Source organism: Setaria italica, chromosome IX (assembly GCF_000263155.2).
Source record: "Setaria italica strain Yugu1 chromosome IX, Setaria_italica_v2.0, whole genome shotgun sequence".
Taxonomy (NCBI): domain Eukaryota; kingdom Viridiplantae; phylum Streptophyta; class Magnoliopsida; order Poales; family Poaceae; genus Setaria; species Setaria italica.
Genome location: NC_028458.1, coordinates 50,578,177 through 50,604,690, shown reverse-complemented (window position 1 = coordinate 50,604,690; position 26,514 = coordinate 50,578,177). Strand labels below are relative to the sequence as shown.

The 26,514-nt window shown below is 50.7% G+C and overlaps 2 protein-coding genes and 1 pseudogene across 2 annotated transcripts; all 3 read left to right on the top strand.

Moving 5' to 3' along the window:
• Positions 1-1,167: 1,167 nt before the first annotated feature.
• On the top strand, positions 1,168-6,666 carry LOC101760022 (annotated as a pseudogene).
• Positions 6,667-6,981: 315 nt separating this feature from the next.
• On the top strand, positions 6,982-9,724 carry LOC101766635 (tropinone reductase homolog At5g06060). The gene is made up of 5 exons (XM_004984869.2): positions 6,982-7,173; positions 7,260-7,467; positions 8,805-9,021; positions 9,128-9,234; positions 9,343-9,724. Exons 1-5 carry the CDS (start codon positions 7,073-7,075, stop codon positions 9,532-9,534), a joined length of 825 nt encoding a protein of 274 aa, XP_004984926.1. The 5' UTR covers positions 6,982-7,072; the 3' UTR covers positions 9,535-9,724.
• Positions 9,725-18,542: 8,818 nt separating this feature from the next.
• On the top strand, positions 18,543-20,458 carry LOC101766228 (probable protein phosphatase 2C 30). The gene is made up of 3 exons (XM_004984868.3): positions 18,543-19,038; positions 19,145-19,483; positions 19,615-20,458. Exons 1-3 carry the CDS (start codon positions 18,703-18,705, stop codon positions 20,131-20,133), a joined length of 1,194 nt encoding a protein of 397 aa, XP_004984925.1. The 5' UTR covers positions 18,543-18,702; the 3' UTR covers positions 20,134-20,458.
• The last annotated feature ends 6,056 nt before the right edge of the window (positions 20,459-26,514 follow it).

Here is a 26,514-nt window from a genome sequence, read left to right as displayed (position 1 = left end):
CAGCTCCACCGTGTGTTCTTGACGCCGGCGTCGGGGAAGGCGCCCGGCAACGCAGGGACATGGCAACGGACGCGATGCAGCATCTCCAACGGCGACAGACCCTAGATTTTTGTTGCAACCTTTCCGACCTGCCAAATTTAGGACAATATAAGTCCCGGTCCTAGATACATATTTTTGGTCCTGTTTTTTGCTTTTACGCAGTGTTATGATCTTGTCTTACATAATCATTTGCAAGGAAACTTTTAGAGCACTAGACTAATTCATTTGCAAGGAAAGCAGTAAGAGATTGCAAACTCGAAAAGTGGTAAACTGCGTACTTTCACACAACTTGGGCCATGTTTACTTCCCTTCAAACTCCCAACTTCGACACTATGAAAAAAAAGATTTCCCATCATATCAAATTTGCAGTACATGCATGGAGTACTAAATGTAGATGAAATCAAAAACTAATTGCACAGTTTTGTTGTACTTTGCGAGACGAATCTTTTGAGCCTAATTAGTCAATATTTGGACAATAATTCACAAATACAAACGAAACGCTACAATTGCGCATTTATGGCAAAATGTCAATTTTGCCTATCCCAAATTGGGAACTAAACAAGGCCTTGATTTTACAGCAACTTGGTGTCTTGTATATGTTTTTTTTTTGTTTTTTTATACATGTGTATCTGTTCTGGCCTATTGGCATGATTGGCTGACCGTGGCATCAACTACTTTATGATTTGAATCCTTTAATTTCCTGAATTTAACCTGCTGGCAACAAATGAATTCTCCATCCTGCATTTGACATAACCTAATGCTGGATTGTTCGTTCCAGTAGGCACAATAGGCGTAGAACAGGTCCAATCCACGGAAACACTAACGACTAGCAATTCAGGATCCCATCATTTCCGGTCGCCCAGCCCACCGATACGGGGGAGCTGATGATAGAGACGGTTCCAATGGAAAAGTACGCGGCCATGAGACCCAACTCCCATGCTGAGCTGATTGTTTCTGCTTTCCCGTGCGCTCGCAGCACTCTGTTCGACGGAAACAGCAGCATCAGGCGCCGCAAGGTTACGAACGACGTGCCGATGCCCCAAGGCAACCATGCCCGGCCGTTAAATCTTGTATTCCCGCGTACTACTTGATTACCTGGTGTTCTGAACCGTACGCGCAGAAGCAGAGATGTGGGCGCGTTTCTGGTTTTCCATGCCGGCCGAGAGGACGCCGCCGCCGCCACCGTTTACGCCCCCACCGCCACCGCCGGCGCCGCCTCAGTACGGCCCTCTTCCCGAGCCATCATCTGTCGCGTCGCTGTACGCGCTTGCCGGCGACTTCCTCGACCGCGCCAAGACAGCGCTGGTCACTGGCGGGCCGGCGGGTCCCGATGCCATCTCCTCGACGTCGGGCGCGCGACGTGCCGTGTCCGAGCTGACGGCCCCCGCCTCCAGGGCGGCCCCGGCCGCGACGAAGAATGACAAGAGGACCTTTAGTTCTCGGGCCGTGCACTGGATCATCGTGGGGCCCGTGGTGGCTGCGGTGCTTCTGGTTCTGTGCGTGGTGGCTTGCGTCGTCCGGCGGCGGAGGCGGCGGCACCGGCGCCGGCCGGTGCTGCCAGCTCAGCTGCCGCCACCGATGGTATATCACAAAGGTATGTCCTACAAGGAGGTCAGATGTACAAGCATCGTCTCTGCATGTTCTTGTCAGACAGAGTCGCTAACCGCTCGCCTGCTTTCGTGCGTGCGTACCCATGGCCAATTGGCCATGGAGTTTCAGATGGCCTGACATGGCCAGTGCTTCAGCAAGCGACGCCATCGGAGTACTACTTCGCGCAGCAGCAGCGGCCCACGCCCCCCCAGACCAGCGGCACGTTCTCGGACGCCGGAACTGACCGCCACCATTCCGTCGACGTCGTCACCGAGCTGCCGACTGGCGGCTCGCACTCGTACGACCAACTCGCCGCCGCGACGGACGGGTTCGCTCCCGGCAACATCATCGGGCAGGGCGGCTTCGGGTGCGTGTACAGGGGGATGCTGAACGGCGCCGAGGTGGCGATCAAGAAGCTTAAGACGGAGAGCCGGCAGGGGGACCGCGAGTTCCGGGGCGGAGGTCGAGATCATCAGCCGCGTGCACCACCGGAACCTTGTCCCGCTGGTTGGGTACTGTATCTACTCCGACGAGAGGCTGCTGGTCTACGAGTTTGTCCCCAACAAGACGCTCGACTCCCATTTGCACGGTGAGTTGCTGGAAGTTCTTGGTCCTCAGTTCTGCATGTATGCCTGTTCGATGAATGTTCTTGATTGGACTTTGGCTAAACTAGGCCTGTGCATGGGTGCATTTACATGGATTTGGTGGGTTTTTGACCCACCCATTTAGGGCACGTTCGGTTCGGCCAGTTTAACCCGGAATGCAGCCCAATTCAAGCAGATTGGAACGGCCCGGAATGGAGACAGGCCTAGTTTGGATCCGCTGTTCGGTTAGATCTAGCCCGAAATGGAAACAGGCCCGGTTCGATTTTCCCTCTCTACTCACGGTCCGGAATCATTCCCCACCTCCTCCCCTCCGAAACGGACCACTCGCTCGACTCTACGCTCGCTGCTCCCCTGCGCCTCTGCGCTCCATGGCCATGACCCCGCCGTCGTGCCTCCACCCATGGCCCAACTACGCCGCTGCCCACGCTTCCCGGTGCCTCTACGCCCCCAAGGCCGCCGGCCTGCTGTCGCGACCCCGGCGCCGCTGCCGCGCCCCACGGCGCCTCCACCCGCGGCCCGACTGCACCGCCGCCCGCGACTCCCGGCGCCTCCGCACCCTATGGCCGCCGACCTGCCGCTCGCGCCCCCAGCGCTGCCGCTGACCCGACGCCGCCGGCCTGCCCCACGCGCCCCCGTGTGGCCGTGGCTGCGCGCCCCTCTGCGGCACCAGCTAGCTGGCTGTGCTTGCCGGCATGCCGTCAGCTCTTTCCTCTACTTCCTCACCTCTGCCGTTGTCGCCGCCTTGCCCTTGTCGCTCAGCCCCGCACCGCCCCGGGCATCGATGCTGACCAGCACGCTCCGCTTGTCAGCGGTGATGTCGAGGCCAAGCGTGAGCGAGCAGGGGTTCTCGTCGGTGTCCTCCTCGGCCGTCGCGCCGCCGGCCGTGCTCCCACCCCCGCTCCCCGTGGGCTTCGGCTGGAACACCTCCTATTGCTGTGTCACCGCGTACGCGGCCGACGGTGACCCACGCGGGTCCGCCACGATGGGGTAGTACCGCACAGGGCGGCAGGCAGAGTGCTGGCGGGCCCGATGGGCTGCCCGTGATGGTGGTGGTGCTCATACCCGGCACCGGGCGGCCACGAGCCCCAGACGTAGGGCACCGGCGGCACCACGGTGTACAGGAACCCTGGCTGCGGCGGTGTGGCCGGTGGCGACAAAGGACCGATAACACTGGCAACAAAAAGACGTGATGTGCCAACGTGGTGCGGTGACCATGTGACGCGCGACGCTGCAAGTTACCGAACAAGATGACACTGAGGACACAGCTACGTGCAGCAACTTTTTTCTCCCTTCCCAGGAAGGACAGGCTGCTGAAGCGACTAGAAGGGAGAACACCTGAGCTGACTCCCCTACGCGAATTGATTCCATCTGTGCCTGTTCGGTTTGAGTGGATTGGTAGGATTAAATCCTGACCGGATTGAGTGACACATGTGGAATCACTTGAACCGGGTCTTGAAGTAATCTTGGTCGGGATCCAATGTGGCTGAAACGAGGCCTTAATCATCACTTTAGATGGTTTGGGTAAGAATGTATTGGGTGGGTTAGTCGGTTCAAGGAACCAACCAGTGCTGCTGCGCCGCCGCGTCGTAACCAGGACCATCGCTCCATGATCCTCCGCAAGCATCCCTCCATGAACCTCCGCACGCATGCGCACAGCCATTTTGGTTGCCGTCGTTGCACTTGCCAGTCCCACGCGGTCGCTGTTATTGCTGTCTCGCACTTGCCACTCGCGCGCGTGCGATCGCCGATGATGTTGCCATTGCTCGCGCGGCCGCCGCTGTTGCCTTCGCCTTGCTGTCGTCACTCTTCACGCTCGCGCGCGCCGCCGCCGCTGCCGTCGTCATCGCACTTGCCGGTTGTGCGCGACTGCTGCCACTGCCGTCGTCACGCTTGCTTGCCGCTCGCGCGCGATCGCCGCCGCTCCGTCGTCGTGATTGCCGCTCGCGCACAGCCACTGCCGCTGCTACTCGTTGTCGCGGGCACCGCTCACTATAGATGGCCAAACGGGCGGCCCAGCTCGGCCTGGCATGAGCCCGATTAGGCCCGGCCTTCTTAGGCCCGCACAGTAATCGTGCCAGGCCGGGCCGGCCCACATACCGAAGGAGCAGCCCAGGTCCGGCCTGCTGCCTTCTTAGGCAGGCCATGCCGACCCGCTGGCCTGGTGGGCCTTAATAGGCTCGCCGTGCCCCTGCCGGCCCGCGGCACGGTTCCGGCTCCTCTTTTCCCGCCGTGGCGGCAGTGGAGGGCCATGGGACCAGCGGAGGGGCACGGCTCCGGGGGCAAGGGGAGGCGCGGAGGCCGCGACGTGTGAGCGACCGGTCGGCCGGGCCGTCGGGGGCAGGGGGAGGTGGTGGAGGCTGCAACAAGCGAGGGGCCGGCCGGCCGGGCCGCCGGGGGCAGGCCGACAGGTGGAGGCGGCGGAGGCAGGGGAGGCGTGGAGGCCGCCGGGGGCAAGCCGGCAGGGGAAGGCAGCGGAGGTGCGGAGGCGGGGGAGGCGTGGAGACATAGGTAGTATGGGGACGGGGAGACCGGGGAGGCGGCTCGAAGCAGCAGGAGCGGAGGGGTGCGGGACTACTTACGGTCGGCCATTTATTCGGGGTTTTGGCCGGGCTGAGGCAGGCCTGGGAGGCCGTGCCGCCCGTTTATGGCCCACGGGCCAAATGGGACAGGCCGTGCTGGGCCAGCCCACGAGCTGAGGTAGTGGCCCGAGTCCAGCCCGTGGTGTAGGCTGGGCTGGCCCAGCCTAGAAGGCCGCCGTGCCAGGCCGTGCCTGGACTGGGCCAAAATGCCGTGCCGTGGGCCAGCCCATGGGCCGTGGGCCAAATGGCCATCTATACCGCTCACAATGCCCACAGGCCACACCCACGCGAGGCCTATGCGTCGTGGAGGACGAGCCACGGCACTGGCTCCGCCAGCCAGCCCGACGGCGGGGACATGCGAAAGGTGCTGACCCATGGGTTTAATGGATTTTACCCAGATCCACCCAATCCATATATCAAAAATTTAAATGGGTTGGATTGGGTGTATGACGGGTGGGTTGGGTGGATTTCACGATCCATGCACAGCCCTAGGCTAAACTCTGATCAGCGACTTACTTTTGTGCTGATAATTTGACATTGAACTTTATGAAGGGCACAATGGGCCACCGCTTGACTGGCACCAAAGATGGAAAATAGCTGTGGGATCTGCGAGGGGTTTGGCGTATCTTCATGACGACTGTTAGTCTATGTTATGCCCATTTCTTGTTTTTTTCAGTTTCGGATCCAGTACCGTAGTACGGAAATCTGACGAGCTACTTCGATAACATATTGCCAGGTTATCCTAAAATCGTACATCGTGATGTGAAGGCGTCCAACATTCTTATTGATCATAATTTTGAGCCCAAGGTATCATTTTCGCCACGGAGAAAAATATTGCAAAACATACCAAAACAGGAGGTGTATTAGGAGTTCTCTATTGTAAAAGAACCAATTGAACAACATTTCAATCTAACCTTTGGTGTAATTTTCTTTGTTATCTAAAATCAATTGCCCAGCATTTCGAGCTAACCTTTGGTGTAACTGTAACGTAATGCTGCACCTGAACAAATTTATGCAGTTTTAATTGAACTTTTGGAGTCTGCTATTAAGTTCTTCACTCATGGTTGATCTTCAATATTTTCAGGTTGCCGATTTTGGGTTAGCAAAGTATCAACCAGGAGATGACACGCATGTTTCCACAAGAGTAATGGGAACTTTCGGGTCAGTCCTTCTATCGTTGCCATTCTACACTCTACAATACCATTCAAGAATTTTCTATTTATTTGTTTGTCATAAACATCTTCAGCAGATGAGCGTCTAACCACAGTCTCTTCTCCTCTTTCCCGCAGGTACATAGCTCCGGAGTTCTTGTCTAGTGGAAAACTAACCGACAAAGCGGATGTTTTCTCTTTTGGCGTCCTTCTCCTGGAGCTGATTACCGGAAGGCTACCGGTCCAGTCATCTCAGTCCTACATGGATGACACATTAGTTGGTTGGGTCAGTCCATTAGAAACAAGTTCCTGATATTTGAACTCTATTGACATCCATGATCCATGGCAATTGCTCTTACGTTATGGTCTTGTAGGTTTAATCTGATTACCTGAAGGCTCATTCCAATGTGATTGTTTCTGCAGGCTAGACCCTTGATTTCACAGGTTGCAGAGGGCGGCAGCCTTCAAGCCCTTGTCGATCCACGACTTGGAAGCGACTATGATCCTCCCATAATGATGCGAATGGTCGAGTGCGCTGCGGCTGCTGTGCGTCAATCTGCACAGCAGCGTCCATCGATGGTTCAGGTTCGTTCACTGACCATACTCCCCTGAGTTCCAACGCCTGTGGCCTGCTTCAGAAGTTTGATACCATGTACTCTGCAGATCCTTAAAGACTTGCAAGGTGAAACACGAGCGGACTAGGCCGGCGCGGGGGGGAGGGGGGGGGGGGAGCGGCGCGGCGGCGCACCGTGGAGGAGCAAGGCCGACGCATCGGGGAGGAGCCAGGCCAACGGCATAGTCGGAGGAGCAAGGGTATAGCCGGCAACGTCAGCTGAGGAAGAAGATAATATGAGGTAAAAAAGAAAAGAGGTAAAAAAAAAGAGGATGATAGATAGACCCCGTAACTGAAAGATGAGATATATTGCTAATAATGTTAAAATGACATTGATCCCGTCCCTCTCAACCCCTTCCAACCTGGGTTAAACCTAACCCGGGATGAACCCAACCCGTTCCGCTTATCCCGAAACCAAACGCATGCTAACCTTTCTCACGTCAGCGGCTGAGCACGGAGAGGCCACAGAGACCACACGGGAGGAGCAGCAGCGAGATGGCGGCGGCGGAGACCTCGGGCACGGCGATAGGGTCCTCGGGAAGATGGGCGCTCCACGGCAAGACGGCCCTCGTCACCGGCGGCACACGCGGCATCGGGTACGGCTCGCCTCGAACGCCCATCTCGTTTTTTCCCCACTTGCAAACCCGCTACGGAGGTTCACTCGAGGACGCGTGCGTCGCAGGCGTGCGGTCGTGGAGGAACTGGCGGCGCTGGGGGCGGCCGTGCACACTTGCTCCCGGAAGGAGGAGGAGCTCGGCGAGCGCATCAAGGAGTGGGAGGCCAGGGGGTTCCGCGTCACCGGCTCCGTGTGCGACCTCTCCGCGCGGGACCAGCGGGAGCGCCTGCTCCGTGAGGTCGCCGACCGCTTCGGCGGCAAGCTCGACATCCTTGTGAGTCAGAACGAAAACCTCGCTCTAGTCCCCGCTTGTTCCTCTTTCTTAGTTCCGATGTCTAATGTGGTATTGAACTTTGCATCATTTCTCTTCTGTTTTTTCTTTTACCTGTGAATTTATATTGTCTATACTCACCCATTTAAAACTGTGAATCTGTGATGATTACTATTACACATAAAAGTATGTTTGGCAACGGTTAGGAATGGAAATGCCAGTTTAGGGGATCGAGTTCCTGGTAGGACTAGGGTTGGTAGTTCTTGTTTTTGTCTCCGATCTCTGTTTGGCAAGAGAGTGGGAAATTGTAGCGTGTATGACATGCTAAAGGCTAAAGCAAATCACAATGAAGGGCTGAAATTGCACCCATTTTGTGTAAAGATCAATTCCCGCTGCCCATCTTGCGGTTGAATTAAAATGCTGGGAGTTAGACCATCAGTTTCTCATTCCGCATCCCACCTCAATTCCTATTCTGTCTTTAAAGCCCTAAACCCCAATTCACATTCACTCGATTTCATCCAATCAAACAAGATTTTGGATTTGTCACATGGCATTGATGTTAGTAGATTTTTCAATAAAATGTATTTTCATTGAGCATTGTTGTAGCATTTATCAGTGACATGAACAGCACTAGGGTATTGCAGTTTATGTACTTTGTACGCCAATTGTGGAGCATTTGTGCGAAGAGAATTGCAGGAAGCTGATAAACTTGACCCTTGGCTCCCTTTTTCTTGAAACCTGCTTGGATCCCTGCACATGTAGTAATCTTGTCCATGTGAATATATGGAGGTCCAAATCCGAATGAGCTGTTAGCAATGTCCTGTAACTTTGATCCTATTCAAGTTAGATAACGTTCCTGTAACTCTTATCCTATTCAAGTTAGGCAACGTTCCGTCGCACACATCCCTTGTGACCTCAGAGAGGTTCACGGGCTCCCCTATCAACTTGTGATCCAGAGAAGACCAGCCATCATGGTCTTTGGCCATTGGAGTCCACAACCAACTAAGGTCCCAGGTGCAACTCATCCTGAAATACTAGCCTAATCGGTGAGGATTGCCCACATTATATTGTGGTTCCCCCACCATAAATTTCCGATTTGGGACTGAACCCAACACTTCCATGAAAGATTACTATGAATTAATGAATTAATGATATGTGGCTCCAGGAAGGTACTCCCTGTTGAGATGTTCAGTTGAATTAATGATATGAGAATTGATAGTTTTGAATCTAAGTTGTTCATGGTGGCACTGTATCGGCTGTTGTCTAAAATCTGGCTACATTTTTGTCTGCAAGTTATTTGTAAACCCTACATTTTGCTTATTCTTCATTTGATCTTTCAGGTAAACAATGTGGGAACAAACATAAGGAAACCAACCACTGAATTTTCTGCAGAGGAATACTCATTTTTGATGGCCACTAATCTGGAATCTGCCTATCACTTGTGCCAAATTGCACATCCTCTTTTGAAATTGTCTGGTTCAGGCAGCATTGTCTTCATATCATCAGTTGCCGGAGTAGTAAGTGTGTTTAGCGGAACTATATATGCTATGACTAAAGGTAACAGTTGAAGCTCAATACTAAATCAGCCTATTTTTTCTTAACCACATATGAACGCCACTTGCTTTGGCACTTGCATGCATAACCAGCTAGAAGTATTGTTCAGGTGCCATTAACCAGTTAACCAAGACCTTAGCATGCGAATGGGCGAGAGACAACATCAGAGCCAACTCTGTTGCCCCGTGGTACATCACGACTTCACTTACTGAAAAGGTGGTTGCTTCTATTGCTTGTACTAATGTGTCGAGCTAGTACCATATTTTGGCTCATTAAGTGTAAACCTGAATCCTTTAGTCACCTGATTATTGCTTCTTTGTGCAGCTATTGGAGAGTAACTCATTCAAGGAGCAAGTTGTGAGTCGAACTCCGCTTGGGCGTGTTGGAGAACCTGGAGAAATATCAGCACTTGTTGCTTTTCTTTGCATGCCTGGTTCCACTTACATTACCGGCCAGACGATCTCGGTGGATGGCGGTACGACTGTAAATGGGTTTTGCCCAACCAAGCCCTTCTAGGTGGAAGCTACTATGGTGGTGTCCTCGGAAGTTGGAACTTGGAACAAAACCTAATAATATCATGAATCGGTCATGATTATTGTTCAATGCATAATTCTATCATAATCATGTGAAAAAGGATGTCTTGAGATTTGATCGGTGCTATGCAAATCTATGATCTCGCCGACCTGTTTGGCTAGTTAATTTCATCTGTGATCTATTCTAAATGTTCAATAGCTACTGACAAGTGGGACCATGATATTGGGTATTCCATTCTGTAATCCCAAATATTACTGCTCTCCCAACAATTGCAAATCTTTTGGTCAGCCATCAGTGATCAAGAACACCACATGGAGGGGCCACACAGTCCAGGAGCAGCAGGGAGATGGCTGCACCATAGATCGCAGGCACCACAATAGGGAGATGGGCACTACAAGGCAAGACAGCCCTCGTCACTGGTGGAACCCAAGCATCAGGTTCGGGTAAGACTTCCCTCCAATGCTTCTCAGATCTCCATTTCACCAGAGCGGCTGTGAGGCTTCACATTATAACTTGTGTGTTGCCCGCAAAAAAAAATTATAACTTGTGTGTGTGCTTGTGCTCCTGTAGGCATGCGGTGGTCGAGGAGCTCACGCCTCACGACACTGGGGGCTGCTGTGCACATGCCCTCCAGGAAGGAGGCGGAGCTGGGGGAGCGCCTCGAGGAGTGGGAGGCCATTGGGTTCTGTCTTCTGTGTCACTGTGCGGGACCAGGAGGAGTGCCATCCTGACCACTTCGGCAGCAAGCTCGACACCCTTGTAAGTGTGAATTACTCCCTCGATCCCATCTGTTTGCCCATCTTTCCATATTTCACTATGCTAATGTGATATTGAGACTGCATCGGTTATTTTTATCTGGAATTAGAATGTGTGTACTTAAGCATCTAAAACTTCAGGCGCTAATACACATAGAAACATGCTTGGCAGTGTCAGGAATGGGAGCATGGGTTTAAAGGATGAACTTGTGGTTGGATTAGGGTTGCGAATTCGAATTTTTGTTGGTTATGGCATTCTAACATAAATGAAGATATGAAGGGTTGAGGTAGTACCTACCTTCTGCAAAGAGCAAGTCCCTCCCAAAGTCTCAAGATTGGCAGCCCCTCGATGGGCTTAAATTTGTGGGAGGTGTACTCTCAATGTTTCATTCCTCATCCAATGCAAAGTGAGATTGAAACCCCTATTTGGCATTCATTTGCACCAAATTACATAAAGTGAAACAAGCTTGTAGATTTCTCACATGGAAATAAGATTAGTAGAAATGTAGAACTGTCAGCTTCCGAGTGAAATCTACCAGCAGTTTTAAATATATCCCGTGCTCATCTAGTTTCTACTCTCAAAATGCGTATCCGTGTCCATAAACTTACTAAATGTACCACCCCAGGTCCAAATAATCCTAATTAGTGCGAACTCACGTGCATGGTGGGGCCATGGGCTGTTAGCCAGCATGCCACACATGGGAGTTAGCACTAATTAGGATGATTTGAACCTCCAGGGATACATTCAGTTGCATTAGGAACACATGTCTACATTTTTAGAGTTTGGCAACCTGGATGAGAATGCTGAATGTGGGACAAATTTAGGAACCATTGGTAGATTCAGTCATTTTTTGGGGGGTTATTTTCTATGAGCCTTAGGTGTGCAGTTGAGACTACATCAACACAAAGATTTCCAAAAACAAGATGTTTAAATTGTGTGGATTTTCTTTCCCTGGAAAATGGATGACATTGTGAACACGATTCTGGAGCATTTGAGTGAAGTCAATTTAGGAAGTCATTAATCTTGACCATTCGTTCCGTGAACTTAAGCTCAGGCAACCAGAGAAAAGCAGAAGGTTGAGGAGTCATACTATTCAAGTAATGCACCAATGCTAGTGACATCCTTTAACTTTAACCCTATTGAAGTTGAACTTTGACATGCCCTGTCAGGTAGGTGTGTGGGCTTTTGCATAACTAATAACATGTTCAACTTAGCTGAAAATTACCTTCACATCGTCGGAAAGCAGGTTTCTGTTGATTGCACATGGGCAATTGCCATTTTGATCAGAGCAAAGAAACCATTCCATATCTAGTTACCAAGGTTTGTTTCTATATTAGTATCTCACGCATATTAATTCAGCGAATATTAGTTTTCAATTTAGGATGCCCAACTATAACACAAACTTAACACTTTTAGGGATTTGTGGTTCACTTAAGAATTTATCTCTAGTTCTTAACTGGTATGATGCCAGGGAAGGCTGCTACAAAATCACTAACATACATTTTGTTATAAAGGGATTTGCAAGTCCAGGAAAAAAATCCTAAGATGTTCTATTTTGTGTATATGTGCTGATATGGTTGAATCATTGACCAGAGAAATGTAGGGTTGAATTGAAGCTCTCGATGCACCATGTTGAGTGAGTGAAGATTTTCTTTAGGGATCTCCACTCTGTGGTTATATTCAAATCAAACTGAGTTTAGAACTCTCTAGGATTAGAAGTCTGCGGAATTAGAATATAAATACCCTATAAGGGTACAGCTTGGCCTGTTATTTTGTCTTTTGCATTTTCCCCTTTACTTTTGTAGTTAGAGGCATTTGTATTTACATGTTACTATGGGGGTGTTTGATACCAGCTAAAGATCAGCACATGTCACATCGGATATTTGGATACTAATTAGGAGTATTAAATATAGGCTAATTATAAAACTAATTGCACAAATGGAGTCTAATTCGCGAGACGAATCTATTAAGCCTAATTAGTCCATGATTTAACAATGTGGTGCTACAGTAACCATTTGCTAATGATGGATTAATTAGGCTTAATAGATTCATCTCGCGAATTAGCCCAGGGTTCTGCAATTAGTTTTATAATTAGCTCATGTTTAGTCCTTTTAATTAGCGTTTTCGATGTGACACTGCTAAAGTTTAGCACCTAGTATCCAAACAACACCTACAACCCCTATGTTGAAACCCTGCCGTTTGCTTATTCCAGTCTGAATTTGTTTCATGCTGATTTTTCCGGGTTTTCTTCGTTTGATCATGTAGGTAAACAATGTGGGGGACAAACATAAGGAAACCAACTATCCATCCTTGATCCTGGTTCATTGTACCATTCAATCAGAACCACGTGAAGAAGGTTGTGGTTACATTCGATTTGTGCGCTGCCTTTTCTTCCAGTTAACTTCATCTGCGATCGGTTCTAGACGTTCAGTGTTTTCATCGCTTTCATGTGCATGTCCTCAAGCAATGGCTGAACCATTTGAGCTGGTGACCCGGGTTAAATGCTTTGTGTGTGAGCTGTCCCGAGCCCTCGAGGACAACGGCAGGTGAGAAACCTGAAGGCAGCGTCCAACACTTGGCACCCCTAACGCTGCTCAGACAGCTGTTGGTGAGCAGAAACTTGCAAAATGGTTGCCACCCCGACAACTCAGCATGAAGCCATGAACGTCGAGATGCTGCGCGGCTACCCCTCCCACTGTCCCGGGCCTCCCGGCCATGCAGATCTCATCCGGGAAAGCGAAACGGAAGAAATCGACGTGCAAGCTCATTGAAAAAGCTTTTTTCTTCACCTGTTTTGTGCGAGAGAAGAAAGAAAAGTGCGCCCAAGGAAAGAAGAAAAATCTCGTGCGCGAATCCGAGGACCCAGCAGCGCGATCTCCGTGACAGCGAAGGTCGCGGCCCGGTGGGCGCCGAACCGAACACGTCGCGCGGCGCTCCCGGCCCGCGCCGGCGACACCTCCTCCGGTGCGCGATCGCGGCGCGGATCCTCCCTGAGCCCCCCGAGGACGCGCGACGCGATCGGGGGCGGGGATGCGATGCGTTATTGTGCTGGCGCGTGGTGTCGCCGTCGTGCCGGCTTTACGTGGCGAGCGGCCGCGCGTCGGGCACCGGCAGGCCCTCGGGTGTCGTGGTCCCAAAGCAATCCGAACCAAGCGAAGGGAAGCCAGGCAGGCCGCCCTGCTTGCCGGCTGTCAGCTGTGCGCGGACGCTGACAGATGGAACGGGTTGCGTCGTGAACATTGCTTGGCGCCTTGCACGACGACCCCGAAACCTGATAAAGAAAGAAACGAGACGACTCTATGATCGCTCGCGTGATTCGACGGATGCATCTGAAAGAAAGATGTATTGCCGTATCGATGCTCTGGAGAAAGGTGGCGATCATCACAATAGGAAAAAAGAAAGTTGAGGTTCTGCGACGAACCTGTCGCGTTTTTATTTTTATTTTTCTGCCTCACGATGATTTCTATCTTGACTCATCGTTATCAAATGTATTCCTCTGCTTTTCAGGCCATCAAAACGGGTGATTGACGAGCTGCTGAGTTTACGAAACCGATCCCCACAGATCTCAGCACAAAAAAGTTGCTGACGCAAGTGATGGACACAGAAAACAGAAACTTACTGCTATCATAGAGGCAGGATAATATGGCAGGCATCCTAGAAGATCTCAGTAGCGTCCATTACTCTACATGCGGTCCTGCCCCCGTGTCAGCTAGGCGGCGCCTCATTCAACCATGGCAAGTAAACAAAAGCATTATGAAACAAACAAAGGAAGCGTGAAGATCCACAAACCAACGTGTAAGCTCGCATCGCGGCCAATCACCCAGGAGGAAAATATCTCGCCTGGGAAACGGACCAGATGGCTGGCTGGCGTTGCGACTCGCAAAGCTGCCGCTGCCAGGCCCGTTGCGCAAGGCAACGAGAGCCATTGAACCCTGCGAGCTGCGCGCTGACGTGCCGCTGCGTCCGGCCAGAGCTAGATTCTAGAGCAACGATCGCGCCCCTAGGTAGGGCTAGCCTACGAAAACGTGGCTCGTGTCAGTAGGGACCCCCCCGACGTGGGGGGTCTAGCCGCAATCGGGAGCGAAAGGAAAGATCCAGCGCTCGCTCGCTCGCGCACCATCGGATCCCGCACAGTGCAGTGTACTTGCCCGCCGGTTCAGAGTGACTGCGAGATTCGGTTCAGTTCATCGACAAAAGATCGAGCGCTGTAAACCCCTGCTTTCTCGCACACGGGTTGCCGTATGCCCGTACCAGTATGGCACACCACACCTGCAAATCGACGGTGTCGTACAGCTGTGTCGCAAACTTGAAACTTGGCATGAGTAATGCGTATGTGGATCGCTCAACAGCGGCCGGCTTCAGCCTCAAGGCAACACAGGATACGGTCTTGATTTCGGATGTACAACTAGTGGAGTAGCACGTACAAGCCATTCGTGTATCGCCGTTCAATATCTCTGGTAATAAAAGCGCCTCTAGTTCCTGCAGTCAGTAGTATCTAGCTGTCCTGTCATTGTCGAAAAAATCTAGCTCCCCCGTTCATCAAGCGAATGCGTCGGCTCGACACGTGTCCCGTGGCGCGATTACGACCAACTGCCTTCTTTGTTGTTGGCTCTAATGTGCGTTTAAAGTCCGTGCTCGGATTTTAGCACACATGGCGTGATGGCACTGTCACCGGACAAGGACTTGTTCGTGGAGCTACGGTCGATATATGGAAAAGAAATTGCGAATCTACATATGATCCGCGTGCAGAGACGATGGTGTTTAGAATACGGGCATACGGCACGGGGTTAGCAGCACTCCACTTGGCAAACGCTTACGAGTAGGCTTTTTAGACAAGTATAAATAAAGTTTGGTTCGTTCACCACAGATCCGAACGTCCGTACATGAGTGCAATTAAGAATTCTCACAACGACAGGGTCTACTAGATATGGATTAGGAATAAATGAAACCTTTACAAAAATCTTATCCATCTTTTCTTTCTTTTTCTTCATATACTAAAAAAGAATTCAAAACGGGAAAATTTTCGTCATGTCACGAAGAATTCTACCTCCCGCATAGGAATGACAAAACATCTGGGAATAAACGATTGATTTCTATCAATAAACGTGCTAAAGCCCCAAACCATAGAGCGCTTGGCACGGGTGCTACAGAGAGATATTTTTTTATATCCCGCATTGAAAATCCTCCTTCCGTATTGGAATACATACATGATCAGATACTCTTGCCAAAGATCCTTTGTATTTCTTTTGTTTAGGTCAAATTCCTAACTAAAAAGATTCTATTCTTATGCGTTAATGCTCAATATCCAAGTGGACTTACAAATTTGATCGTGATCAATTGCTTTGTGGATTGTCTCTTGATTAGTTGGTGTTTATCCTCTCAATATCGCGAAGAAGATAGAAATGAAATTTCTAATTCAGATTAGAAAAAAAAGAATGAATATCAAGCGTTATAGTATGATTTTGAATACTCTAAAAAAGGAAGGAGGGAGGCAGAAATCGAGGCTTTTTTCTAACTTGATGGTAAGAAATCAAAGGATCTAGAAATTCATTTCGTACAATTGAAAAAAAAGATTTTTCATCGGAAAGAGATCTACGAAGACTTTAGGGAAAATGTCAACATTTGCTGGCTTATTTGGCAAAGACAAATAGAGTACTTTATAAGAAATTAATCAGTCAGTTGGATATTCGGGAGAAGTAATTTAATCGTTCAAAATTTTCTTCTTATTTTATTTGTAGTCTTTATTTTATTAGTAGTCCTATAGTAGTATTAGATTTTGCATTTTGATGAGCCTCGTTTTGAGGAATTTATGGAATAATCCATTTCCATGGAAAAAAGAATAAGAACAAGGATATGAGTTTACCGCTTACAAGAAAATATCTCATGACATAATTTTTTATTTTTCTTGATCAGAAAAATACATGAAAAAGAAAGGAGGTAGAATTTTTTTATTATGGTTAAAGAAGAAAAATAAGAAAATAGGGGTTCCGTTGAATTTCAAGTATTCAGTTTCACCAATAAGATACCGAGACTTGTGAATTATTCAGCGGCCGTGGTTATTAGCAAGAACTTATTGAATCTATTGTTTGGGCTCACAACAAATTAAAAGTTGGTCAAAGTATCATAATTACCTTATCCCACACAAATTGTTTACCTATAGGTGGGGGTGCAAAGAAAGCCAGGAGTTTTGCCTAGAAGCAGCCACCCTTTAAAGAGTGCGTGATAGCTCATTGATCGAGCGCCCTTGTGTTGAAGATGAACGGCGCTAAGCAATCTGCCGAAGCTATGGGATGTCAAAATACATTGGTAGGGAAGCGTTCCGCCTTTCCCTTGCAAATACAGCTCTCTTAATCATTTCTTCGCAAGTACCTGCAGTCGCATTCAAGTAATTGTTGACGGCAGTTAGCACGTCAATTCGTGAACCGGAAGCGCACGGATCACTTGTAGCTTTTCCCTTAGAGTATTCCCTCAAGGTTTATCAATCCGTGGAACAAGTGGATTACTTGCTCTCACTTTATACCAATCTTGCTAACGAAACTGAGTATATGTATTGTGCAGAGAGACAAACTAAACTAATAACAGAGATTGAGACAATATAGCAAAGCTTAACACAAGATAGGAGATAGAGATAGATATAAGCATTCCCTCCCTAGGATCTAGGTTCACAAGAATATGCATCTACTAAACAGATGTGTGCTTCCCTCACTAGCTATTACAGCTATCACAGCGGTTACATGCTCGTTTGGCCTTTTCCCCACTGCATACTGCGCTCACATACACTATATTGAAGCTCCTCTGGAGGTCTCTTCGACGACGAAGCTCCTGATCAAATCTAAATCCATATTTCTTCTCTTGTGGCGGCGGCGGTTAGGTCTAAACTCATCGGGATCCCCCTCCTTGTTGAATGTCTTGGGTATTTATAGTTGGAGGTGTCGGTTAGGGTACCTTCGAGGCTAGGTATCTGTAAAATAACCCTAGGAACATCGTGGGTAACCTCCTGGTGAAAGGGCACAACAAGGCCAAAAACGGGCTAGGCCGATCGGCCTGGACCCATGTAGGCGGATCGGCCTACCCTGTTTTGGCCTCCAATGCCCGAGCGCTTCATACGAAAGTTGCAGATCTCGTCGAGCTATGCAATTTTCCCTGTAAATTCGTCCCAATCGGAGTTCGCATGAGGAAGATATGGTCCGTGCAATTTTCAGCTCCTCCTGCGGGCCTGCAATTCAATGTTCGTGTTTGGGCTTTCCAATATCCAAAGTCAGAGCTCAATTCCAACTTATAAAAAGACCCTTCATTTACATCGTATTTCCTGTGATTTTACAATATGATCAAAAACACAACACATATATGAATATGGGGTTATTTCAGGTGCCAAGTGGCGGGTTAGTATAAAAATATGCCTAAAAACACGAGTTACACGGTACTAAAAGTGTGTCAATAATGAGCATCAATGCCCCCTTGATATGTCTCAATTCAAATTTACTATTTCTATCTATTAATTCCACTCGGTTTCAGACTTGTACAATCCAAAATCACCGCAACCAAAAAATTATTCTGAAGGTCAAAAAAAATGACAGCGGTACGGCCACGGAGGAGCAGGTTTACAAGCTACAGGGATGCAAAAGCAAAATATCATGCTGTCGAAATTTAAAACAATGTTAATAAAAACAAATCCAACGTATACAGGCTACTACAGTACAGTACAGCGCAGACGGCAGATCCACCACGTACTGTACATGCCAAATAAACAGCCGCACGGGTCCGGGCATCAGCCAGCAGGACGACAACGAGAGGCAAACGCGAGAGCTGTAGCCCGTACACCACCCCTCGCCGCTCCGCCTCCACGTGTCCTCCCCTGCCGACCTCACGCTTATCCCCTCCACGGCCGGACGGATGCGTTAACCACGTAGACCGGGCCCCGCCCCGCATCGTACTAGCCCCCATACCCACACAACCAACGTGTCCTCCCGCGCCGAACACCAAACACCGCGGCCGCCCCGGCCGGCCGGCCCCGCTTCCTCGTGGCACGCGTCCGCGCGCCCCAGCTCCCGCCCGCCTGGTGGACGCGCCCCGGAGGCGACACGCGTCCACGGGGCACGTACCGGCCACGGGCGCGCGTCACGTGGGGCGTATCCGACGGCTTCGGCGCCCCCCCGCACAACTGTACCGGGGCCCGGCCCCCGCGGCCGCGTGGCGCGTGGCCTCCCCGCTTTTTATATCGCCGGGGCACCACTTGGAACCCCAACCCCTCTCGCTCTCAATCAACAAGCACTAGCGCAAGGAAAACGAGAGAAGGCAGGAGCAGCAGCAGCAGCATTTCCCCCTTCCGCTTGCTTGTTTGCTCAACGCGTGCTTGATTTGAGGAGATTATCGTGGGATTTGGATCGTTGTTTCATGGAGGAGATCTGCTGCGAGGTGGCGGCGGGGTCGTCGTCGTCGGACAGGAAGGGGGAGGGCGTGGGCGACGCCGGCAGCCGCGCGGCGCGGCGGCGGAGGATGGAGATACGGCGGCTCAGGGTGGTGGCGGAGGAGCAGGCCGCGAAGAGGCGGAGGCTGGAGGGTGACGACGGGGAGGAGGAGGAGGACGCGGTGAGGGACCCGGCGCCGAGGTACGGCGTGACGTCGGTGTGCGGGCGGCGGAGGGACATGGAGGACGCGGTCACCGCCCGCCCGGGGTTCATCCACGGCCACCACTTCTTCGGGGTGTTCGACGGCCACGGCTGCTCGCATGTGAGTGCCCTGCCCGCTGCCGCGCTCTTGCTTCGGACAGGCGGCGCTTGTTCGGATCTGGTTTCGGCTCGCCGAGTGCTCACCGATTGGCTGCATGTGCATGCAGGTGGCGACGTCGTGCGGGGTGCGGATGCACGAGATCGTGGCCGAGGAGGCGGCCGCCGCTGCGGCGGGCTCGTCGGCGTCGGACGAGGCGGCGCGGTGGAGGGACGTCATGGAGAAGAGCTACGCGCGGATGGACGCCGAGGCCGTCGGCTCAAGGGACACTACCGGCCCGGCGCCCACCTGCCGGTGCGAGATGCAGATGCCCAAGTGCGACCACGTGGGCTCCACGGCCGTCGTCGCCGTGGTAGGGCCGCGCCACCTCGTCGTCGCCAACTGCGGCGACTCCCGCGCCGTCCTCTGCAGCGGAGGCGCCGCCATCCCGCTCTCAGCCGACCACAAGGTACTTACTGCAGACAGAGGAAAAAAAAACGCTCTGTTTCTAGTTTCTTGTCAAGTCTAGCAAACAGAGCACAGATGAACAGACTATTGATGCACGCGTTGTTCTAAACAAATCCGTGTTATTCGCTTCAGCCCGACCGTCCCGACGAGCTCGAACGGATCCACGCGGCGGGAGGGCGCGTCATCTTCTGGGACGGCGCCCGCGTCTTCGGCATGCTGGCCATGTCGCGAGCCATTGGCGACAGCTACCTGAAGCCGTTCGTGATCTCCGACCCGGAGGTGAGGGTGGTGGAGAGGAAGGACGGCGAGGACGAGTTCCTGATCCTGGCCAGCGACGGCCTGTGGGACGTGGTGAGCAACGAGGTGGCGTGCAAGGTCGTGCGCGCCTGCCTCCGGAACGGCGCGGTGCGCCGCGGGGAGCGGTCGAGCCCGACCTCCAACCTGAGCCCCAGGCAGAGCAGCGGCAGCAGCAGCGGCGACGAGGAGGCCGGGCCCAGCGACGGCGCGGCGTCCGACAGCGACGGTGAGGGCGGCGAGGACAAGGCGTGCGCCGAGGCGGCCATCCTGCTGACCAAGCTGGCGCTGGCGCGGCAGACCGCGGACAACGTCAGCGTCGTCGTCGTCAATCTCAGGCGCCGCCGGAGGTCGTGACCGGGCGGATCCACCGTACTAGCCGTTCTTGGCTAAATTCTCGGCCGTCCCCAATTCACATTCGCCTCGACAAAGCAACCATCGAACGGAATGTCAAAGCAAATATCGAACATGGACTCTTTGATCCTTAGCAGAATTGCAGATTACGGTAGGATTACTTATTTCTTTAGAATTTTTTCTTTAGATCCTAAACCCAAGAAAAGAGAAGCTCATGCCTTTTTCCGATGTTTGAAGAAAGAAACTTTATCAAGCGTCTGAGAAGTCAACTGTAATATAATCCAGTGCTCCTTTCACTAAACCGAATCCTTCCCACCTTCTCTGACTAGATCGCGTTGTCCTCCTCCGGTTACGTGTTTCATGTTTTAATTTGACCCACCATGATTGTCCAGAAACGATTTGACGCGTTCGGCGATGCTGCGTCAGCTGCCCCAATCCCCGAATACAATACTCCGCAGACGGATGTTTTCTTCGTGCCGTTTCCGAAAAAGCTCAAGTTTTTTAATGATCCAGCTCCCAGTTGAACACCCAGAGCAAACACTGAACGTGCAATACACGCAAAACGCCCACACGCTGAGTAGCGAAATCTAATGCACTGTTGTTGTGTTCTTGGTGTCTCCTCCTGTTGGTCGCTGGAAAAGCCCGGCCTTTCCCTGTGCGGCTGTGCTGGTGGGTGAGAGCCGTGCCGTGCAGCTAGTCAACCAACAAACAACCCCGCTGCCGCCGCGGCTGCCTAATCATGGCGGACACGAGGCGCGCGTCCAACAAACAACCCCGCTACGACCTGATCACTGATCAGTGATCACGACGCGACGAGAGCGAGGGCAGGAAATTAGGAAAGGGGATCACGTTTTTCCCCCCTATCTCTGGAGGGTTTTTTTCGCGCCGCTGACACCTGTTGGTTCCCGTCGCGGCATTTGCGTCTTTGCGATCGCGTCGGAGATTCTGCCTGCTTGTTTTGATCGCGACGGCAATAATCATCTCGGGCCACGTCAGGGGGCTTGGGTCGGGGCCTTTTTCGGTTCCGTCCCTCCTTTTCGGGGACGCTGATGCTTTCCGTCCGTGGGGGGAGGAGCGCTGGTGGAAGGTAGCCGTCACGCTCGCACACCTGGCTCGCCGGAGGTTCATCGGCAGACTCTAGTAGGAATGTTAATGGCCCTAGTTTTAGTTGACGCCCTTTTCCTAATGAGTCATGTAAGCTTTTGGCATTAGAAATTTCGTACTGTCCGCCGCTGCTTTACAACGAAGCTGTAGGAGCTTCACACGTCACTGAAGACGCACTGGAAGTTACGAGTTCAGCTTTTAGAAACAACGTACTGGAATCAGGGATGCGTTCGGCAGAATGGTTTTTCGTACTGTCTCTGCGCCACATTGCTTCTCCGGCTGGAGTTTCGGAGCACGTTCCCCGTGAAACACGAGCTCTTGCGTGCCGCCTCCGGGGAACAAGGCCACCTCACTATGGAAGCTTGGAAAATTGGAATGAACCCCAGGCCCCAGCTTGCCTTTTTGGGCTTTGGCCTGTAGCCCTTGCCCACCCAACGCACGCACTGACGCAGATGCCGCCGAACGAACGGTGAGCTTACGTGCCGGCACACCCCAGCCGTTGCCCGTTGCACCCCAGCTCATCAGATGCGCGCGCTTCCCGCTTACTCATCGCTTGAGCTGCTTGCTCGACCGCGACGCGTCGCAGCAGATGGACAGATGAAGATGCCGTGCCGGTATCGTATCGCGGTGGAAGTGGAACGCATGGTTGACATCGCGGCCGGTACATGTCGCCGGAGCGGCCACGGATGTGGCTGTCCCTTGCGCAGCGAGAGAATCGGAATCCAAGACCAAAGTTCCCCTGCTTTTGGAAAGGCGTCGAAGGCTTTGGACGAAGGAAGTTACGACGGGGCATGCCCGCCTTTTCTGCCGGGAACGGGAGAACCTCGTGATGGAAAATGGCGACCGGCCGGTTACCGGGAATCGACGTTGGTGGTCGTGGAGGTGTGCGTGAGGCAGTGAGCCAGTCGCGTAATCTCCCCTTGAGATCGCAGAATAATTGGGTGGTCCACGGGTTACAACTGGTCTCATCGCTGGTGTTCAGCGGCAGCATGCCGTGCTTGTTATATTGGGCTGGAAGTGTCGATCTGAGTGAGGCCCGAGAAACTGGGCCTAGCCTCACGATTTTCGGGAGTTATTGGGCCGGTATGGACAGGTACAATTTGCCGTCCATCGATAGAGATGAACTTGGGCCAGACGTCTAGCAAAGTGGGAGACTGCGCTGTTCTATTGACAGTTGTGGCAAGCGAAGGGGGAAAAGAAAAGGTGATCTCAATCATAATCCCATTTGTGATGCTTGAACACTTTCTTCCGACAGAATGACTCTGGATTATGGAGACATGGTGAGTACCAACCGTCGAATGATGCGGTCCTCCTTTCTCTTTTGTCCTGGAAAGAGCAGCCAGAGTGCCCTTCTGGAACGGCTGGATTTGTTTGACCTGACCATACTCTTCAAGCGGATAACATAACTGTTGCCAGATGCAGAAATGCAGTGTGGACCGTGTGGCAAACTGGCAATGCTTCCACGGGAAATGTACACACACGAGGGACGGAGGGAGGGCACAAGGCCACACGGAAGGAGCCTCCAGAGTCCGCAAACGGGAAAGATTCAGTGGTTCTGCCATTCGTGTGGTTCTGCCATTCGTGTGCAGGGTACCACTGCACACGGAGAGCCGGCGGTGACAGTCGTTGCCGTCTGAAACCGCGCGTTGTCCCATCGCCACCGGACCCGGGGGTGGCTGATGCACGGCAGAGCACGTTCCTAATTAGGGCTTGTTTGGATCAAAGGTTTTTCAAAGGAATTTTGGAGTTTTTCATTCCTTTGGAAAGGAATTGTGTGGCTGTGTTTGGAACAAAGGAACGTAGAATTCTATTCCAAAGGAAAGGGAACCCATGCACGTTTCAAAGGAAAAAAAGCATCCACCGGAAGCCAAGGGAAATCTTTTTCAGTCTCTTCCTCTGCTGTGTGCTGTCTCAGTCTTTTCTTCTAATATGTTGCTGTGTGCTCTCACAGATCGTTAGTGAGCTAGGCACTTGATAAATGGCAGTTGTACTGATTATGATATAGGCATCCAGATTTTTTTTAATTACAAAAGGCTAGCAGACCTAAAAACTGAGTGTGACACTCGAATGTTTTTAGTAATTAGCTTGGAAACTTAGTACAAAGCAACTCAATTAAGTGGGCATTGTGGTTATTTTGTTTAATTGGGCATGTGAAGATCAAATTTCTTTTCCTGCGATCCAAGCAGCCCAAGTTTTCCATTCCTGAATCCTATAGTTTTCTACTTTTCGCTCCATTCAATTCCTGTGTTTTTTTCCATTCCTCTCTTTTTCATTCCTGTGTTCCAAACAGCCTCTTAACGTGTGAACATAGAGGACTCTTCGCTTCCTGCATCATCGCTTATCGACCTTCCAACGTCCGGGTTGGTGATCTTTCTGAAGGTTGTGCCCGGCTTTCAAGGATTGGGGTCCGGAGACCACAGGCCCGAAACAGCATCCGCTCGTTCAGCCGAAACCCAGGCAGGTGTTGTTTATTACGAACTTATAGCTGCCCAGGCCGTGCCAACAGCAATCAGCTATGGTGACAGGTGATCCGATTGCCAGTGGTTTGGCCCTCTAGATCCACACATTAATCCAACAGTCTGATGGCATTGGGACCCTCCATTATATAAGAAAAGCAGTGCTTCCGTAGTGAGCATCTGCTCCTTTGCAAAAACTACACTGCTCTAGGTAGAGGTAGAGTGAGAGAGTTCCAATGGTGAATGAATATGCTTCCTCATTCTAAACTCTCGCAAGGTGATGGTGGGAGACAATCGAAGGAGAAACTCATAGGATCAACTACACTGTCAAAAAGGAGTAGGCCATGTAACAGCTTGCGGTTTATTTTTCTTGCATGGTCCTCTTGTAATTTATGGGTGGACTGTGCAAACAATCAGTAAACAACTAAAGAATTAAGGGGGTGTTTGGATCCTTGGCTAAATTTTAGCCGGGGTTACATCAGATGTTTGGATGCTAATTAGTAGTATTAAACATAGACTAATGATAAAAATAATTGCATAAATGAGGGTTAATTCACGAGATGAATTTATTAAGCCTAATTAATCCATGATTAGCACAAGTTTACTGTAGCATCACATGTGCTAATCATGGATTAATTAGATTTAATGGATTCATCTCATGAATTAGTCTCATTTATGCAATTATTTTTGTCATTAGCTTATGTTTAGTACTCCTAATTAGCATCAATATCCTATATAACCTGCACTAAACTTTAGCTGAAGTGAAATCCCGTACGCCTCTCCAGCGCCTACTTCCTTTGCTGCAAAGAAAAAGAATTCCTGATAAGTGTTGCTTGGATAAAAAATGAGTACTGTACAGGAGACCGTTACAGGTCAAGTTGTCACCTGCCTAAACAGGAGTGTACAGTTTGACAGATCCATTGCATAGACACATTGCCCCCATCAGGCATCAAGCGACAGCTTCCCCCCGTCCACCGACAATTGAAGGACTTTTAACCGCTGACAAATCGCCGGGAGTAAAATGACCTACGATTAACGAGTGATGCAGGTCTTTGTTCGTTCAAAAAAACTAGTGACACTAGCGTATCGGAAGTAATAAACTAGTCCCCCCAAAGTCACAGTACAAGGACACCTTTACAACATTCCGCGTGAAAATGGAACGAAACAGTGGTTACCACCGGTTCTGTGAAATCAGCAAACCAGCGGACGGTCTCCCAATTCCCTTCGACTGCATCACAGATTTCGCAGTGCTAGCTCGTAGGGCCTGTTAAGCCATGTGATCCACTATAAATGCTGCAGGGTTAAGAGGACGCAAGCATCGGATCTATCGGCGAAGCTATCGATCGTCGCCAGTCAGTAGTCCTGCATCGGATCCGCATCAAGTCCGTACCGTCGGATCGACATCAAGCGTCTAACTTCGACCGTCTTTTTTGTTTTTTAAGCTCTTTTTCGAAAGATTCTCACAAATACGTCCCTGACGGAACCAAGGTCCATGCGCAGCTGCTGATGCGGATGCCGACGTGGCGGGGGCTTGGCGTGGTGGGGGTTTGAACTCAGGTCTTTGGATAAGAAGCCCACGTCCTAACCAGTTGAACTAGAGCCTAGTTTATTGCACACTCCTCGAAATAATTGTACTTGTTTCGTTCGAAACGTCAAGAGGCATGGGGTAAATTGCTCGGCGTCAAGGCCTACGGCGCCAAGCTTGGCGCCAAGATCCACAGCGTCAAGGCCAAGCCCCCGCCACGTCGGCATCCGCGTCATCAGCTGCGCATGGACCTTAGCACCAGGATGGCTGGCGCCGAGATGTGTCCATTTTTGGAATTGGTTCCGCCAAAGGCGTATTTATGAGAATCTTTCGAAAAAAGTTAAAAAAAAAAAGTCGGACTTGGCGATTGCATTGCATCTTGCGGTTCAGAAGTCGTTGTTTAACAGTGTGCTCTACTGATTAGTAACAGTATGCACTTACGCAGGCCGAGCACATCAAGATCTAGTCCAAATCAGCGTTTCAGACTTGCCATTCTATAGTCCTGGTTAAATCTAGGGACAGCTGGTGGCTGGTGGTGAGTTCCTGAATCTTATGATCCGACTACATAAAATTGCAACAAATGGATGAAAAAATTTGTTTTCTCTTGTTGCATTTGTTTGACGATGTGTTCCAAAAATCCACTGATATTGTCATTATCAGAACGCGGTGAACTCTTCTTCCCACAATTATGGCTTTGACTTCTCGTGTTTTACGCAAATTGAGGGACTGCTACATGAAGACCATCTTATAAATCAAGGCAAAAATAAAATAGAAGTCGGATGAATCTATTTTTTATTTCACTGGCTTTACCTTCACTGATAAAGTCATTTTAGGGTAAACCTTCTCACACGACCTCCCTAACTCTTACTACCGATAGTTATTGTTTGCCTCGCTCTACCCTAGCTCGAGCTGCTGCAATCAGCACCCCTCCTCTCCCGCTCGAGCACCACTTCCACCTTTAAGACAACAAACTTTGACACTATACAACATTTGGAGTGTATCTTTCATGTTCTTCTTTTTGTCTACCACTCAAAGGGATCCACAGATCATGCTTGTGTGATTATGTGGCCAATCATTCTGTTTTCCCACTCAAAGCTCAAGGATCCGGATACAATGGTAAGTAACATTAAACTATTAATAAAGATGTACAGCAGTGTTCACAGCAATGCGAGCCATGTGTTTAACAAATCGGCTCGGTTATCCGGCTCACGTGCGAGATCGCTTCCAATGCGGTACAAGTTGAAGAAGGCATCAACCCCCCGAGTCAAACGTGATTAAGGGGGTGTTTGATAACACTCC